General features: G+C 41.1%; 2 protein-coding genes and 1 pseudogene across 7 annotated transcripts in view; all 3 read left to right on the forward strand.

The window, feature by feature from the left end:
- The first annotated feature begins 671 nt into the window (after positions 1-671).
- The window catches only part of LOC148019758 (Ran BP2/NZF zinc finger-like superfamily protein), a 30,095-nt gene continuing 11,753 nt past the window's right edge, over positions 672-19,013 (forward strand). For all 6 annotated transcript variants that reach the window (XM_087699925.1, XM_087699923.1, XM_087699926.1 and 3 more), the window contains exon 1: positions 672-810. The gene's annotated coding sequence lies outside the window, so the exon portion shown is untranslated. The remainder of the gene's footprint in view (positions 811-19,013) is intronic.
- LOC148019759 (uncharacterized) lies at positions 3,559-5,395 on the forward strand. Its single transcript, XM_087700830.1, has one exon. It carries the CDS (start codon positions 3,754-3,756, stop codon positions 5,182-5,184), a length of 1,431 nt encoding a protein of 476 aa, XP_087556956.1. The 5' UTR covers positions 3,559-3,753; the 3' UTR covers positions 5,185-5,395.
- LOC148019760 (uncharacterized) lies at positions 5,194-6,056 on the forward strand (annotated as a pseudogene).

Below are 19,013 nucleotides of genomic sequence, written 5' to 3' on the forward strand. Positions count from 1 at the left end.
ACATGCTAGGTGTGTAATCATCATCCTTCAACATGCTACTTGAATAGCATGTTCATGCGTTTTTTGTGTTACTGCTATACTTCATAAAGTTCCAAGCTAATCCTTAACCAAAACTATAGTGAAATGTCAAAGCCACTGCATCTCAAATTTTAACTAAGCAAATTTTCGAGTTTTGATTTTATATTTTGCAATGTACATTTCATTAATACGATGCCTCAGGCTCCTTCTACATCCATCAGCGGAATTTGTCACCTTCAATTCATTGTGAATATTTTTAAGACTACTTGTACTTTATTTATTTTTTTAATGTAGAACTATTTTTTTCAAGCATAGGAAACTAAAATAGATTCTATTGAAATATTCAAGAACACAAACTTGGAGATACAAAATCCCATTATCTAAACTTGGCTGCACGTGTCAACCTAGTTTAAAATTGAAGGTTTTTGCATTGCTTTGCAAGATGTTTTTCGCGAACACTGATGAATAACGAACAACAAACATTCATCCCATTGATGTTAGAACGAGATTTTGGTGTTACTTTGACCACATGATCAAGTAATATTTCTCCTTTGAAAAGGAAAAGAGGTACTTTCAAGGCAAAGCAAGTGTGAAAAATTTTCACCTCGTTTTAACATTGGCCATGGCCTTCTTGGAAGTGTCCGCCCGGATCTCTAAGACCAACGAGGTTGAAAGGTTCATCAAAGAAAGGAAAAACAGGAAAAAACCTAAAATCTCAGCCCGGGAGAACGGAAGTGTTTCGCTTGTCCTCTTCTTCGTCAACAGAGCGAGGGGTCCGCGGCTGTTTTTCTGGTTGGTCTGCTGTTCTCTCTTTTCAGTTCTCGCAACTGCGTGCATTTGTTTGCATCGTGATCAATTCAGGTGGATGCAGTCATAGGGGTCTCGCAATGCACAGTTCTCGCAATCGACCTAGTAAGGGTGCTTCTTGCTTGTACGCTTGTTGTGCAACAATAGATCTGCGAGTGGAATAGCTTCTGCAAAGTGTAGCGTGCAGATTGTGCAGTTAAAAGAATTCAATGGACACCAGGACAAAATCACTTAGGGTAATGCTGTTGCATAAGAGGGTTTCACTTGTGGTGTAAATAAAGTGGCAGTCATGAATCGATTAATAAGCTGCTGAGAGCCTACGTTGACTCATCGGCCATCATAGATTTGCGAGCTAGCGTATCAGCAGATTGTTTAGGGAAATAAAGTTTTAGGGAGGGAGGCCAGAATGATGTCGCCTAGCCTTCTAGACAATGGTTTTAGCGAGGCAGCTCTCACTCGAGGTGTGGCAGTCAAGAAGCGCTTAATAGTTTGCCGTAATTGATTTATTATCGATCATCGATAGTCTTCTTATCTCTTTCCCCGCTTGATTTGCTAGCTGCACTTTGCAGATAATAAAAGGTCCAAATGAACCAGTGGAGGGAGGCCAAAGTAAAGTTACATAGGGCAATGGTGTCGTATAAGACAGTTCTTACGGAGCTGTGTCTAAAGGGGTGGTCAAGAAGGAACTAATAATCTGCCATATACCAGATAGCTTTGAGATCGTTTAGAATTGAGGCCTTTATCATTTGTAGGTGAAGATTCTTTAATTTGTCATCTGAGAGTCTACATTAAGTTGATTGCCCTGAGACCATCCAGTTTGTAGACTTTTGTTACAAATGTAGCAAGCAGGTTGTGCAGGAAAAAAGTTCATGGAGGTCATGTGGGCAATAGTGTTGCATAAGACAGTTTTCACTTATCCATGTCAATTACTCCAGGTCAGCAATTAGCCATTGTCATTGCTTAGAATTGCCCAGATGTGCTAGTGTAGGGGAGCAACAATGGAAGCAAAAGAGATAGCTGTAATAAATTGTAAGAACACAGAACAGAGGAGAACACTCCAAAGACACGAGAAATCAAATATTGAATGTATGGGCAACGGAATCCATAACACAATACAAGTGATGCATTGTATAAACCGCATAGGTGAATGGCATGTGTGGTGACCAACACTAGACTCCCTTCAAATGGATATGATCTGTGTTAGAAGTGGGTGCAGCAATGGTAGCATGGAAAATTGCTGTAATAAATTGTACAACATGAGAGAAAAGAGAAATCAAAAGAACATTGCAAATGGAAAACAAGGTATGCTCGGAAAATAGAATTCATTTACCAAACACGAGGCAGTCGTGCACAATAGTAGTCACTCCAAAGACTCGAGAAATCAAATATTGAATGAATGGGCAATGGAATCCATAACACAATACAAGTGATGTATTGTATAAACCGCGTAGGTGAATGGCATGTGTGGTGACCAACACTAGACTCTCTTCAAATGGATACGATCCATGTTAGAAGTGGGTGCAGCAATGGTAGCATAGAAAATTGCTGTAATAAATTGTACAATATGAGAGAAAAGAGATATCAAAAGAACATTGCAAATGGAAAACAAGGTATGCTCGGAAAATAGAATTCATATACCAAACACGAGGCAGTCGTGCACAATAGTAGTCATTGGTTGTGTGGGCACTAACACTGACTCTCTCTTCAATAGGGCCTGTACTGGAATTTGCAGATGATGGAGGACTCAATGTGAAGGAGGGAGCTTGAATATAAGGGCAAAAAATATGCCAAGAAAATGAATAAGTTGGTTAGTAATGAATGCCAAAATCACCACCACAATGACAAATAAAAAGTGCCTATAATAATAAGTAATGCTTGTTTCATTGCAACACATGCCTAGAATGAATAAGTTGACTAGATTGCTAATACTCTTTCTTAGATCATGGACGATCTGATACAATATAATAATACAATGATAATGACTCATTATAGGCGATACAACAAAGACCACTAGAATAGGACCATGGATATCCAAGTAGTAGGTGATCAAGGCACCACCAAGGTGCCTCGAAGAGAATGCGATCGATATCAAGCTTACTAGAACTTGAAAGTAGAGAAGAATCATAATAGCTCTTTGTGTTTATCAACAATGGCTTGTAGTAGCATACATGACCATCTTGTCATCAATGCCTTTGAGATGCAGCTATGGTCAAGATTGCCAAAGTGTCCTCTTGTGTGAGCTTGGACTAGGAGCCAATCCCACTCTCTATAAAAAACAACCCATTATGAACCTGGATGGGAATCCTAGTTCTAGTATTTGAAAAACCAGTCAGATTTTAGTTGATGAGTTAGGAAAGTCCCTCTTTGGGACTTGTGCATTGATATACTTGTATAGATGAGGCGCACATGCCCTACCTCACCACCATAGTTGCACGAAACGCTGTTTCTGGCCCTCAGAAACGGCGTACCGTTTCTTGTCGTTTCCGTTACATAGAAATGTTGTTTCTAACCCGTTCGCTTTTTTTTTGACTTTTCAACACATTCTTTTCAGGCCTTTTTAGGCGAATTTGCCCTATGTTTTTGAGCCCCCACGTGAAAAAATGAGAGTCCCGATTTAAAAATTGCTGCAGCCTGCGCATGCTCGTTTCTCGAATACTGCCGGCAGCCATGGGCTCTGCACACACTTGCGTTTTGGCTTGCTCTCTCTCTCTCTCTCACGAGTCCCTCCCGAGCTCTAGCCTCTCTTTCTCTCTAGACTCTTTCACACACACACAGTGCACACACAATCGTGGGCACTGGAGTCTGGGCCTTGGCACTTGCAAGTTTCTCTCTCTCTCTCTCTCTCTCTCGTCCCCCCCCTCTCTCTCTCTCACATGTGCACATGATGCAACAAACTCAGGATTCAGGTGGGATTCGGGAACAATCAACATGCCAAAGGATCAAGCATGGAGTCATGTCATAGTGCTTCAAGCTTACGGAGTTGGTGGTGGCTCTAAGCGGTGGCAATGTAATTATTGTGGCATTCAAAGAGGAGGGGCAGCCACAAGGATCAAAGATCATCTTGCCCATGTGCCCAATAAAGACATTGGTCCATGTGAACATGTGCCTGCTGATGTTATGGCTTCCATGGAGCATTGGAGGCTTAGCCGCTTGGCTCTTAGAGGTGCCTCTAGTACAGGAGAGGGAAACCATGGAGATGATGAAATTTCAGCAATAGGAGGTCCTATAAAGAGGAGTAGAGGAGCTTCAGAGACTGACACAATGAGTGGTGCACATATAGGGGGTTCTACTGGTGGAGCACGCGGGACACCTCGGGCAACAAAAGGTTCATTGCAGGGTGCTAGTATCAAAGCAGGTATTCAAAAGCAAGCCATTGCAGAGGCCACTAGAGAGTTCACTCGATTATTCATTCAGTGTGCCATTCCTTTCCATGTCTTGTGCACGCCGAGATGGAAATCTGCCATGAGGGCTATCAGCCGCATTGGATGTGAGTGGGAAGGGCCATCGTATGAGGGTATTCGGACAAGAGAGCTTAAAAATGAGAAAGCCCGCATAGAGGTTCAATTGCAACCATTGAAGGCCACTTGGGTTAAGTATGGTTGCACGATCTTGTGTGATGGGTGGTCTGATGTACGTAGACGAAGTGTCTATAACATTCTAGTCTCCTCTTGCAAGGGGACAATGTCCTTGAGGGCCATTGATGCTTCAACGGCTGGCACAGTGGTCACTGGCTCATATATTTGGCAGCATATACACAAGGCAATCATGGAGATAGGGGCAAATAATGTAGTTCAAGTAGTCACAGACAATGGGTCCAATTGTATTTCCACGGGTTGCATGCTTGAGGCTGAGTTTCCGAAGATAAGGTGGACCCCATATGCTTCTCATTCTTTGGACTTGCTTATGGAGGACTTGGAGAAGTTAGATTGGGTTGATAGGATTTTTTCAACAGCCAAGTCTAGGGAGCATTTTGTCACAAAGTGGCCTAAGGTGCAAAGTATCTACGGTTCACACAGTGAGCTAGAGCCACTCAAGCCCCCGAGCACAAGGTTTGCATATATGTTTATTGTTGTGGAGAGGCTTGTGCGAGTGCGCAAGGACTTGATACGCACAGTGGTGTCTCGAGAGTGGTGTGCTTTGGAGGATAGCCAAGATGCAAAACACATATCTTTCTCACGGATGCTAATGGATCAAGGATGGTGGGAGGAGGCTGAAGCCTTAGTGAAATCAATCCAGCCCATCTACTCTGTATTGCGCATTACTGATATGGAGGGGAGCACCATGGGGCTACTCTATGCGTACATGGATAAGATTGGAGAGGCCTTGGACAACAATACATGTCTTCCTCGTAGAAAGTAAGTGATTTTTATGGTTTATGCAAATATGCTTTATCATTTATGGTTTGCAAATTTATGTTTATCCACCATAGCTTCAATTGCCCATCTTGATCCAAGATCGAGGAGCTTCGATGTGTATGGTAGACATGATGGAATTGGTTTCATAGACCAATCCATGCAGTTGCACATGTATTGCATCCCCTATGGCATAGTGAGGATCAGTTTGCTGATGATGAGCTAGAGAATGGCATTCAGGAGTACTTTGAGAAGTGGGCAGATGGAGATTTGCAGATGGTCACGAGGCTTGAGGATGAGCTTCTCCTGTTTCGTAACCATAGCCTCTCCTTTGGTCGCTCGACAGCCCAGCTTCGAGAGACACAGTTGCAACCTGTGTCTTGGTGGGAGAAATATGGGGCATCTGCACCTACCCTAGTAAGTTCTATGTTGAGGCTCTAGCTTTTAAGTACTTAGTGTTCATACATTGCGCATTAGAAATGTTGTGCAATTTGAAATTTCTTTTCTTGTGGATTGTGACAGAAACGCCTTGCTATTCGAGTTCTTTCACAGGATTGCAGCTCAGGCCCATGTGAAAGAAATTGGAGCACTTGGGCCCTCTTCCATACAAAGAAGAGGAATCGTTTGAGCACATCTCAGTTGGAGAGGCTGGTCTTTTGTCACTGCAACCTTCGCCTTCTTGAGCACACCTCTACCTCTCTTGAACCTTGCGAGGTGAATGTCGACAAGGTAGACATAGAGAAGGTGAAAGACATACCAAATATTCCTAGTGAGGAGTTGGACATCTACATCATGTTGTATAAGGAGATGTCAGCTCCTGCCCATCGCACACGAGCTTCATGGAGGGCCACTTTGCGACGGGATGGCGCTAGCACTTGAGTAGTTGCAGCCTCACCCTCTTCTACTAGCTCTCATCCTAAGTTAGATTCCACTTCTTCTAGTGCATCTACTAGTGATGCAGAGGCCGAGGATCAAGATGATGAGTAGTCACTCCAGAGTCTAGATTCCAAACACGTTTCAGACATTTCAGCTATTTATGATTGTATCGAGGCTTGAGCCTTAACTCTTTATCTTTTTGGTATTTTGCTTTGATGATCCACTATCCATGCATGATTGCACATGTTCACAGTATCTTGTACTCTTCTTTTTGAAATGATATAGACACACATGGATGGTGGCAAGTGCATGTGTACTGTGTAATCTCTCTTGAACTTTAATTTGATTAGTGTTCTCTAATAATTGATTGTTGTGGACTAAAGTTAAGAGTCTATGAACTTATGAAGACTCTAGAGGGTCGAGTGGCCCGTGGGAGAAATCAAATGATATTCATCTTTGATTTGGATTTGGATGGTCAATTGTATACAATGGTTAATGAAATTGTTTAGTTTGTTATGTTTTACATGTTTTTCCCATTAAATTGTTTTCGCCGTTTCTTGTTTCTTGTCGGGACCGAAACTCCGTTTCTGCCGTTTCTCGCCCATTTCCATTTCGCCATTTCGGAAACTCCTGGCAACTATACCCACCACCCTCTCATACAATATCTTTGGCTTTGGAGAGTTGTGAGAGATGACTGCATCACTTGGACTAGGATGTAGCAGAAGGAGGGGCCGCCAAGCCCTTCCCTCGATCTAAAGAAGATGACTCTTTTTATGCTTTGGCCTTCGCCTTGGTTGGAGGATCTGATTCGGAGTCGGAGGAGGAGGATGTCAATGGATTAGTCCGTATCTTGCTACTTCTTATTCTCCTTTTTCCTTGAAGCAGCTAACTCTTTGCATTCCTTACGCTAATGTCTCTTCTTACTATTGTGATATCATTGGGCTTTTGACTTCTTCTTCCTATCACCCCCTTTGAACCTACAAATTCCTTATTGGAGCCACCATACTGAGATGGAAGCCTCCTTTGTAACTGCAAAGATGCCTCATTCTCAAGTAGCATCGAGGACATATGTACAAAGCTTACAGTCAACAATGATGTTTGGGCCCACAAAGCATTGACTACTCGACCAAACTCTAGAGGAAGCTCGTAGAGCACAGTCCCTATAAGTCTCATGATGAGTCTCCAAAAGGGCGGATTGCATGTGACGAAGCTAATCTTGTACTAGTGTTACATAAAGCAAGAATCATTGAATAGTATCCTTTGGCTCAAACTTCATGTGCTGGAGCTGTCAATAGAGGGTAAGTGGGTGCCTAGTCAAGTGAGCCTCGTACAACACTTGAAGCTTCACCTAGATCGTTGAAGCAGTCTTGCAGGAGGTGATTGTCGGAAGAACCTCTTTAGAAATACACCAAGGAAGAGTAGAATATACATGGATATCATCGGAATTTCATGTTAGCATAGCTTTCTTTTGGTTTGTCTTGGTCCCAATCATCAAGAAGAGGAGTGGGAGGTTGAGGATGCTCAATAGTTCCAGAAATCATGTACCACAATTGCTTCTGTGCAAACAGTGCTTTCATGACAACACTTCAGGTTAAGTAATTAGGGCCAAGAAGTTTGCCATCAATAGAATAACAGGGAAGAGCCATTTGGAGAGAGAGAGAGAGAGAGAGAGAGAGAGAGAGAGAGCACAACATAGGCTGCACTATGAGGAGTCTACATGCAGTGTTGAGGGTAATTAATCACGAAATCCCAAAAAATGGGAAGAATCAGCCAATCAAAGATGGATGGAGGCTTAAAACCTTGTCGCCTAGTCTACAGGAGCACAAGAGGCTGAAAATGCAAATGTTGCAGGTCAAAGTGGAGACAAAGAAGCTTAAATGTTGCAAGTCCCAAGAATTGGTCGCCATTTGCAACAAACGGATAAAAGCAAATTAGTACTAGAAAATTGTGAGGGCAAGCAGTTTACATCAGAAAATAGCACCCGAAGCTCAAACATAGATGTTTGATGCTATGCCAAAAGTGGGTGCAACAAAGGAAGTGTAGAAAACTGTTGTAATAGACTGCACAACACGAGAGAAAAGAGAAGATAGAAGAAAACAAAAGAACATTGCAAAGGGAGAACTTAGAGGTATTCTCGAGAAATGGAATCCATATACCGAACACACGACAATCACGTACAATAGTGAGTCATTGGCTATGTGGGCATTGGCATCGGCTTCCTCTCTCCTACAGGGCATGCACTAGAATTTGTAGCATAGAAACATGAAACGGGGAACGGGAACGGGGAACGGGGACAGGGACGGGGACGGGAACGCCAAACCTAGGGAACGGGGACGTGGGAAGGGGAACGGCATTTAAAAAATCAAAATTTATGAAGTAAGTAGGAACGGGAACGCCAAACCTAGAGAAGGAAGAGAAGAAAGAGAAAGAAGAGAAAGAAGAAGGAAGAGGTTGGAGGTGGGAGGAGAAAGAAGAGAAAGAAGAAGAAGGAAGAGAGGTAAGAGAAGGAAGAGAAGAAAGAAGAAGAAGGAAGAGAATGAAGGTGGCTGGGGGCAGGATGCAGGCGGGAGCAACATGCAGGCGGGAGCAGGATGTGACTGGGCGTAGGTAAGTTTTGCCACGTGGCGTTCCCTGTTTGAAATGGGACAGGGAACGTTTCATCATTTGGAAATGCGGTCCATGACGGAAACATTCCGGGGACGGCGATTCCACGTGCCGGGGGGCCGTTCCGGCCGTTTCCTGTCACTATGATTTGTAGATGATGAATGACTCATTGTGGAGGAGGGAGACTGAATATAGAGGCCAAAAATATGCCAAGCAAATGATTAGGTGGGCTAGCAATAAATGCCAAAATCACCCTCATAATGACGAATTAAAAATGCCTAGAATAATCAATAATGCTTGTCCCACTTAAGCACATGCAAAGACTCATTCATAAGCGGACTAGACTGCTAACAATTCTATGCTACAAGAATGGAGGAGTGGAGTATGAATAGACATTGGGAAGAGATTTGAGACAAATGAGCTAACCCTAAAATGGACGGCTCAATTGCTCATACAACATCCAATACAAAGCCTAATATAGTGCCTAACACCCATGAAACATACATTGCTCATATCCTCTCTTAGCTTATGGGTGGTCAATACGATAAAATATACAATGATGGGGAACAAAAAGCCATTAGAAACAATCTTGATGTCCCACAAGAATGGTTTTCCAAAAATTTGTATTGCCATATGATGTAACCCATGCAAATATATAGTTTTAGAGCCATTGTATAAACCATAAACATTTGCACAACAAACCACATTGACTAGTCCATTGATAGTGATCCTTTGGAATCTGGATAGAAATACTGACAGTATGTAGTATCCTAAATGAACCCAAAGTACATCCAAGATCACTATATACTCGAGGTAGTCCATCCTAGGGGAGTGGAGGTGCTAACTTTGAACACCATGCAATACTTTGGACTCTTCGATCTATTGAGCCCAAATGAGGCTGATTCAAAGTCAGCTCTATTTGAAGAACATTGAGGTAAAGTTGCAGCACATGAGGATGATCTGTTTGGTCACCATTTGCATCCATGTGCTTGGAAACTTTACCTCTAATCTTTCTTTCCCTAAAATCCATATTAGATTCTAGTCATTTCAGCCTTAGGATTAGCTAGATCCTCTAAATTTTGAGAGTGTTGCCTATTGGGCCAATCTTTTGTCTTATGCCCTTTTTGTATATATACATAGCATTTGTTTGCAGCAAACAGTTCTTTGTGGTTAACATTGTTTTTCCAAGATTTGAATGATCCATTTCTCCTCTTTTTAGCATTAGATGATGTCTTATCTAGCTTCTTCAACCTTGCCATGTTTTCGTTACCATTTTTGAAGCTTGTAGACTTTCCATGCAGCAAAAGCATTTTGCTGTACATGCTGTCTCTTTCAGCTGAGACATGACACTCATAGTTATCTTTATGCAAAAGTCTCTGATTTCCTTAGGTAAACCACAACAATACTTCTCAATTTACTTAGAAAGAGGCACAAGTCTATACGAAAGCTTCCCAAAATTCTTATTTTATTCTTCCAAAGTAGCACATTGTGGAGCATCCAATTTGTGCCAAGGAGTCATGACATCCACCTCAAAAGTGCTTGTCAACCAAGTTGAAGGAGACTTGCTTAAATTGAACTCAAGTGGATGGTGCTCCACCCTTATATCAAAAGAGAAGTCCACCAATTCAAAGCATTACCCTTAAGAAAAGTTGCAGTCTTTCACATTTTTGAGGAGTTAGTGAAGTTATCCCAAGAATAAGCTGCATAAATCGTTGAATGAAAGTCAAGGTTTTCAACATAACTTGAGTACCATTTGAAAGTGTTAGAATTTATAGCTTTGCCCTATGCATAAAAACTTTTGCTTTGTCCTTTGGTGCCAAATTTTCATAAACAAATGGTTAAAGAAATGATGCATTTGCTGTAATACCACTGTAAGCAGCATTAAATGTATCATTTTGTGGACCAGCCCCAATCCCATGGGTACCTAATGTGCTAAGAACCGCAGATGCATTACCAAACATCCTTGTTTGCATTTTGAATACACACCAATGTGATTGTACATGGGATTTTGTGTACCAGTTGCCATTCTAGGATACATTTGCACATGTATTCCATGCATCCTTTGCTGAGCACCAAATATATTTTTGGCATGCATACCAAAAGAAACAATACTAGGACTTAGCCATAGCAAGAAATAGAGATCCACCACCAAAATATTTTGGATGTACATGTTGAGACATGCTTGCTGCACCAAAGGCATAGAGTATGTATGATTGAAATTCTTATGCAATTTTGGACCATATCCTTGAAAACGACGTTTGCATATATTCATTTAGTTACCTTGGGTGTGTTTTGAGGCTATACCACATCCACTTTTGGTGTTATATGCATCAAGAGGTTCTTGTTGGAACTAACCTTACTTTTTTGGAGTTTGACCTGATTATACACTAAATACATCAATTAATAAATTCACATGATTGAATTACAAATGTTATCGATTAATTTTGGACCCTCAATTGGCCTCATAAATTTGTGTCCCTTAAAATATTTCTTTAACTTGTATTGTAATTGGAAGAAATACACTAAAATTGTTTCAATCTCCTTTCAAATCCAATGCCTCATGCTATCACAAATAACCAGCAAGCCTTCAAACCATTTGTCCCTTGACATGACAGGGGATTGGCCTTCAATTGACCTTAGACCAATCAAATTTAGTCCCAAATTCAATTGGGATGGGTTAATGTAACGAGCCTTCCTTCTCGGATAGGGTGGTAAATAACTTGCTTAAGCACTATTTATAGCAATTAACAAATTGACAAAACTGAAATGCACACTTCACCATATAATCTTGGACACTGGATACCTTGTTGGTCCCAAAACTAGCGCCCCTTTTGGTATTTATTTAACTTAATTGAAGAAAAAGTTGATGTATAATGGGATTTTTCCAATCCCTTTCAGTATTCCAACTCCCCTTGCTATCCAAAATGACTAGGAAGTCTTCAATCTGATTCGTCCCTTGATTTAGGCAGACAATTGGCCTTCATCCGCTTTGATGGAGATGGAAAATGTCCCAAATTCATTGATTTGCTGGTTCCTTCACTTGAATTTGACTAAACAGCTTCAGCCTGTTGAATCCAAGTCTTGGAGCTTTCAATATTTGGCACGCTTCTTGAGATTGTTGCTAAACCCTAATTTCTGTTGTAAATTAGGGATTACAACAAAGAAATCAGAAATTTCTCAGCCTTTGGTGATCTGAATGTTGTAATCTTCGGAGCAAGGTTATAGAAAGGCTAGGAGATGAGAGAGAATGTTGAGGAGAGAGAAAATTTAAACTTTTTTCTCGAAGAATTAAAGAAAATTTGTCATTTACTATCGTTGCCCTGTCTCAATAGCTTGTAGATACAAAGAACTTTAGAAAATCAATCATTTATTGTTGTTGCCCTATCTCAATAGCCTGTAGATGCTGTCACTTGCTATTGATTGGTCTTCTCCTGCCCTTGGCTGTCTTAGAAGGTCCTCCAATGGCCAATAGTATCTCCTCTCTCTCTCTTGCAGGTTGAATACGCTAAAATGCCTCTCTCCGACCTCTAAAGACGTTTTTCAGTCTTGCATGGGCGTTTTTGACAAGTGGCAGCCTTCCCAAATTGGTTTTTCTAGCATTATCTATAGTCAAATATGAATTTTTAGTCTTTAGATACTGAAAATTAATCTAATAATTATTTCGATACCGTGAAAAATAATTTGACTGGCCAATAATTAAATTGGCTAGGCAACTTTCATTCCTGAATATCTTTGCTCCATCTTTGACAATCAGATTGGCATCAGGTACCATTAAACACTGCTTCGCTAGTGTCACCAATTGACTCTTATGGGCAAATGAATGACCTAGGCCAACAATTGGCACTAGATATTACTAAGTATGTGTGCGGCATAACTTATAGCAACATTTGCCTTTGACATCTCGTGGTTTCATTAGGTCTTGGGCTTGTAAATTTACTCTAACCCTAGTTATACCTCACATATGTAACATTTACTTAACCATGTGGTTAAAAATTAATCCACATGTTAAGTGAGGTTTCAAAAATACATGTCCTCATGAAAGTTAAATTCTCAGAATCTTTGAAATTGCCAAATTGCCAGCAACTGATTCCAAGTGCTAAGCCTTCACTTTTTGGGCATGGGACTCAAGGTGGCTGGTAAACCTTAAATTTTGTTGTAAATTAGGGTTTTCAGCAACAAAATTACAATTGCTCTTCACTAGGGCTTGGCTTTGGAGATTGTTGAGAATTGGTTGGAGAAGGTAAGAGAATGGTGAGGAGAGAGAAAACTCCAACTTCTATCTCGTGAAGATTTACCCCAAACAGTAGTGGCTGGGTGTCCACAGCCCCAAGAATGCTGACGCCTATAGTTTTCAGCCCTAGGGCTGGTTGCTTGCTGCTCCCATGTCTACTGATGTTGTCACTTGTATTCTTGGGCCCTCCTAGGCTGTCACCTATTGCTGGTTGCATCCTGAGTGGTTGCAAATCAGTTAGGCAGAATCTCCTGTCTCTCCTAACCTCCACCATGCACATAATGGTTGGAATCCACCTCAACCAGCTCCTAAGAGCCATTTCTCAGCCTTTCATGGGAAAGTTTGCCACCTGGCAGCCTTCCAAATGGATTTTCAGCCACTTTTAGTTATTTTTTTGAGTTAATAATTCTGAAAATAATGTAGCCTTGTGTCCTTGCCGAGAAAAGTAGCAATAATGCCCATCCACAGTGAAATTAGCTAGGCCATTTTAACCCCCAAGTGGTCTTGTGCGTTTATTGGTAATTAAAATGGCATTAATTTAAAAACCTTTGGCCGGCTAAAGGAATGGAAACTGGTTGATTATCTATATGAGGAGGCGAGGGACATATGAAAGGAGGTAGATCTTCAGTGTCGCCTTGGGGAAAGCCCACCAAATGTAGTTTTAAAACAATAGTAAGAAAGGGAAGAAATTAGTTTATGGCTTGGTGGGTTTTGGTGAGTCTTATGTTTGTATACAATGCTAGCATTTAGTTCCTAATGTCACCATTGATATCTGTTGACCAATTGAATGTGCTAGGGCAAAATTGACTCCAAGCACCCACTAGTACCCAACCAATACTTGCATATCACATGTGCACATTCGATTAATGTTGACGCCAAATGCTAAGCAATGGATGAAAAGTACATGTTCTCATGACACTTTCCTTTTTGTTTTTGCTGTTTGTTTTAGATGACTACATAAATTTTGCAAAACATGGGTTAATTGTGAACTCAGACAAAGTAGCAGCTATCAAACTGCCCATATTTGTGTTCAGCTGCTGTGAATTGCTTTAGATAATAAATCAGCTGCTCTCTCTGCCCCTAGAACTGTCGTGAATGGCCTCCCTCAGCCTTACATGGCTTTGTTTATGCCTGAATGTCAAGTGGCAGACCTGCTAATGCAAACTCAGCCTCTTGTCTAATTTCTAGCCATTAATAAATTAAAAAAGGAAAAATACTTGGCCATGCCAAGTTTTGGTTGTTGCCCAGCCCGAATTTTAAATTCTTAACCACTTTGAACTTGAAAGTGTTGAAACTTTCCACAAACCTTTGCTGGAGACATTAAATGATTTGATTCACTAAACCCCATGACCCTAAAAGTCATTCCCAAGGGGTTATTCAATGTCTCTGGCCAAGATCTATCCCAAGTAATCCATTGGCACATGTCCACCACAATTTTTGCTAATGCCCCCATTGTCCAAGCTAGGGTTGTTTGTTATTGTGACTCACATTCAACTTAATCCCACATGTGCACAATTTAATTATTCCAAGAGCTTTGGGCTATATATTCATGACCTTGTAACATTGGATCTCAAAGTGTGACTAAAGGGGCTATCAAGAAGCAATCAATAGTTTGTGGTATACCGAAGAGGCTTAATGTTGACTTGATTGCTTGAGCCTTGGAATTTGTTTTGTATCTAGACTTTCATTATTGATTGACAATTAGTGAAAAGTGTGAGCCTTACATATCACATCATTGAAGTTATGGTTTTGTACAAATCTACAAGTAGCAGTTTTGATGTCACTTTTGTTTTTACTTATCGGTTTTGTGGTTCTTTTCGTGTATGAAAACCATACACTGACTATATATTAAAAAAAAAGGGCTCAAGCGATCCAAACTTTGACCTTTTATAATTGCATTTGTCCTCTGTTGGCTTGCGCTTATGCATTTTTCTAGAACGTAATTGCATTGAAATTTGTCTCTTGTGGCATTGACTCCCTTTCTTTAATTGAACCTATGGTGATGATGTGATTGATTGAGGAGGGAGGCCAATATAAATAAGATGAAAATATGCCATAAATGGGAGTAGGTCAACCAACATTTAGTGCGGGCGCTAGGTCGGCCAGGAATAAATGTCCAAATACATATCATAATGACCATAGAAAATGTCTAAAATACCTAGCCATGCTTGGTATAGTTCAGACTCATACACGAGCTATCTAGTTTGCTAACACTCTTTCTCAAATCATGGGTGATTTGATATAATACTGTGATACAATGATAATATCTAATCATACTATCCCTGCCTACCTCAGGAGGTTCTCCAATGGCTTCAAATCAGACCAGCAACATCTCCTCCCTCTCTCTTGCAGGCTGAATTTTCAAAAAATGCCTCTCTCCAGTCTCTAAAGACGTTTTTCAGTCTTGCATGGGCATTTTTGATAAGTGGTAGTCTTTCCAAATGGTTTTTTGAGCATTTTTTATAATTAAATATTAACTTACAATCTTTAAATACTAAAAATTAATCTAATAATTATTTGGGGTGCCCTTCTGACTAGCCAATAATTAAATTGGCCAGGCAACTTCCATTCTCGAGTATCTCTGCTCCATCTTTGACCATCAAATTGGCGTTAGGTGCCATTAAACGCCACTTCTCTAGTGTCACCAATTGACACTTATGGCTAAATGGATGACCTAAGCCAACAACTAGCACCAAAACCACCAAGTACTTGTGTGGCATGACTTATATCAACTTTTGCCTTTGACATCTTGTGATTTCTTTGGGTCCTGGGCATGTAAATTTACTTTAACCCCAGTTGCATCTCACATGTGCAACATTTACTTAATCATGTGATTAAAAATTAATCCACATGTTAAGTGAGGTTTCAAAAATACACGTGCTCATGACACCGGCCCATCCCATTTGATTTGGGGTAGTATTTGGCCAGTTTGTGGTTCCATTTGTGCAAGTTGTGGGTGAAGAGCAAGGGGCAATTGGCTTAAATTGCTTGTTGATCGGTTGTGGCAGCAAGGGGCTTTTGGATTAGCGGAGGAGAATGTGAAATTTTAGTTGTACTCTATCCAATAGCAATTCAAATTAAAGAAATACCATAAGGGGCATTGGTTTTGGTCTCAACAAGGTGTCCAATATCCAACATTATTATGGTAATGTGTGCATTTCAGTTTATGTTCATTTCTTAATTGTTATAAGTGTGTGCTTGATCAGGTTTTATCACCCTCTTTGAGAACGAAGATTGGTTTCAAATACCATGTTAGAATTGGATGTAGAAATGGAAGCATAAACAAATGTTGTAATAGATTGATGAACACAAGGACAGAAGAGAAAAATACAAAAGAAGACTGTAAAGAAGAACCAAACATGAAAATGACACGCACAATAGTGAGTCATTGGCTCGTTGGCATTGGCATCAACTTCCTCTCTCCAACAGAACTTGCAGTAATGATGTGACCGACTATATAAATAAAACAAAAATATGCTATAAATGGTATTAGGTTGACCAACAAGAAATGCCCAAATATGTTAGCAAAAATTATTTTCATGCCTTGTCATTTGCTGCCTGTGAGCCTCAGTTTGAGTCAAGCAAGGACTTTAAAAGCTCTGACTTGTTTGTCACTTGTTTTGACGGAGAAGGCAGCTTATTCTAGAACACTCGGCTTATTACCTTTTAGTGCATATTCTCCTCTAGTGGGGATTTTGTATTCATTTCCCGGGCAATTTCTGCATTCGTCAGTCTATCTCACTTGCTAGACATTGTCCACCCTTTTCGAGGTTTTTTGGCATTTTACTAGTATTAAATGCTGGTCGGCTATATCTTGGCCTGAGATTTCAGGTTGGCTAGATTTTGGGGTATTTGGCTATTTATAGCCTCCCTAGTTAGTTGGTAGGTCAATCATTCATTCATCTTTCTCCTTCCTTGGCAGGACCACATTGCCACTTTGTCATCTTCCTCCGTTTGCGGTGCTGTCATTATCATCAGCCTGATCTAGTGCCCTTATTGATGTTGTGGGTTGCGTGCAAGGACTAGTCATCCTCTTGTATTCAGTAGATTTCTTTATTCTTTCCTTGCACTCTCTTTTTGTTTCTCTGTCTTTGTTTATGTTCCTTTTTCAGTTGCGCATGTTCACATGTTATCATCGCCTAAGAGAGAGAGAGAGCAGATTTTTTGTAGAGGAGACCACCCTAGATTGCCAGGCGGTCTTGCCATATCAGCGTTTTGCTGAAAACACAACTTTCTTTTTGAAGGCGACATCTTCTTTGCACAAGGGTTAGTATTTTTACACTAAACAAACCCTCTACATTGACTTCCTTGTGATCATGTAGCCATTTTCTCATGTTTCGGGGTTGTGTACCGCCAAAACACAAAATTCTTGTGGGTGTCTAGCAAGATTTTGAAGATGTGTTACAAAAAGTTTCGCAGCTTTGATGATACAGATGAGGAGCCTTCTCAGCACTCCTCCGAATAACGGTGTGAATATCGTGCGGATTGTAAAGAATAGAGGTCACATAGCCCATTTGTTCAAGAATCCTCTCCTCTCAGTTCTCTCCATGTCTCACAGAGGCATGTTCTGCTAGTTTGCATATGCCATCCATGGCACTCTCTATATAGATGGGTGTACTCACTTCTTTACACAAAGAGGACCGGCTTGATGGTTCAAACTACTCGCTTTGGTCACCTAAGGTGGAGTGTATTCTTGATACCTTCGATCTTTCGGAGTTTGTTAGCCACCTTATTTCTCGTCTAGTGGAGGATCCCACCATTGGATCATCGATGGATCGTGCGGCTTTATGGGATCGGCTCAACTCTAGAGTCCAATATTTCCTCTTTATGAGTTTATAGGATTTTGTTCTAGTGCATGTGCGCAGGTTGTGGAAAGTAGCGGAAGTGCGGACAAACCATGCTTCTTTGTACCATTAAAAGACATTTGCCCATCGGATTAATCTCGAGGAGAAATTACGGATGCTCGCTGTTGATGATTCTCCTTCCGTGAAGGATCATATTAATAGGTTGGAGAATATGAAGGATGAGCTTGTGTCCCTGGTAGGATGTCCTCTTCAGAGGGTATGGCTCTGGTTCTTTTAACTTAGATGCCATCTCCTAGTTTGATGGCTTCTACACCAGCCTTCTTACATCAAGGACCTGTTAGATGCTTATATGGGAGGAGCTTTCCCTACTTGTTTTGGAGCATGATGAGTGTGCTCAACCTGGGAGGGGGGAAGAAGAAGAAAGAGAAGTCAAAGCTTTTGTTACAGGTTTGGGAGGGGGGAAGAAGAAAGATGAGGAGAGTTCTTTTGGCTTTGACTCTGTTTCAGAGAAGCCTAAATGCCCACACTATGGGAAGGGGACACATCTAGAGGAATGTTGGAAGAAGTACCCTCTCATTCGTCGAGGAGTGATGGATGAAGCTAAAGCATTCGAGCCTTCTTCCTTTACTCCAATGGTTATCCATGAGTCAGTGTTTCTTCATCTTCTTGACTTGGAGGAGCCTTCTTTAATAGTAGTCTTGTCTTTTAAGAGGCCTAAGCTGTTGATAGTGGAGCTTCTAGTTATATGACTCCACGAGGTGATTTGTTGTAGGATCTACGCCCTTCTAAGGGTTCAATCAATGTTGGTGATATTGTTTTAGTGCCTATCAGTGGTGTTGGCACTTTGCTTTTGTTTCCTGACCGTGCTTCGAGCTCCCTTTCATAGGCTCTTTATGTTTCGGATTGGGCTTTTCTCTCCTCTCAGTTTATGGCCTTACTAGGCTTGGTACCCAGGTTGTCTTCACCGAGTAGGCCGTTTGTATTGAGGATTCTTCTACACGGGCTATTATCGTGATAGGTTGGTAGAAGAGCGGGCTTTATAAGCTCCATTCTCCTTCTCTTATGCAGGGTCCTTCGAGGCAGTTGTCTATTGCTACACCCGTTCTCGCTTGTGCACCACCTATTCCACATGTTCCTTCCCATTCCCCACCCTCTTTTTCGGTGGTTCCCTTGTACCTCCCATCCCTTTCAGAGGGGGACAATCTTGGTGATGCGGTTATGGATTCCTTGGACCCTAGTGTTTCAAAGGGTGTCTCCTAGGATTGTGAGGAGCTTCTTTGTTAACAGCCTTCATCAACGGACTTCATCAACATTGGCCTT

Source organism: Lygodium microphyllum, chromosome 19, assembly GCF_053477565.2.
Source record: "Lygodium microphyllum isolate KBCC chromosome 19, Lygodium_microphyllum_v1.1.10, whole genome shotgun sequence".
Classification (NCBI taxonomy): Eukaryota; Viridiplantae; Streptophyta; class Polypodiopsida; order Schizaeales; family Lygodiaceae; genus Lygodium; species Lygodium microphyllum.

Bases quoted from the DNA above. Each gene is read 5' to 3' on its own strand.
- LOC148019759 (XM_087700830.1), top strand. From the start codon at position 3,754: ATGCCAAAGGATCAAGCATGGAGTCATGTCATAGTGCTTCAAGCTTAC.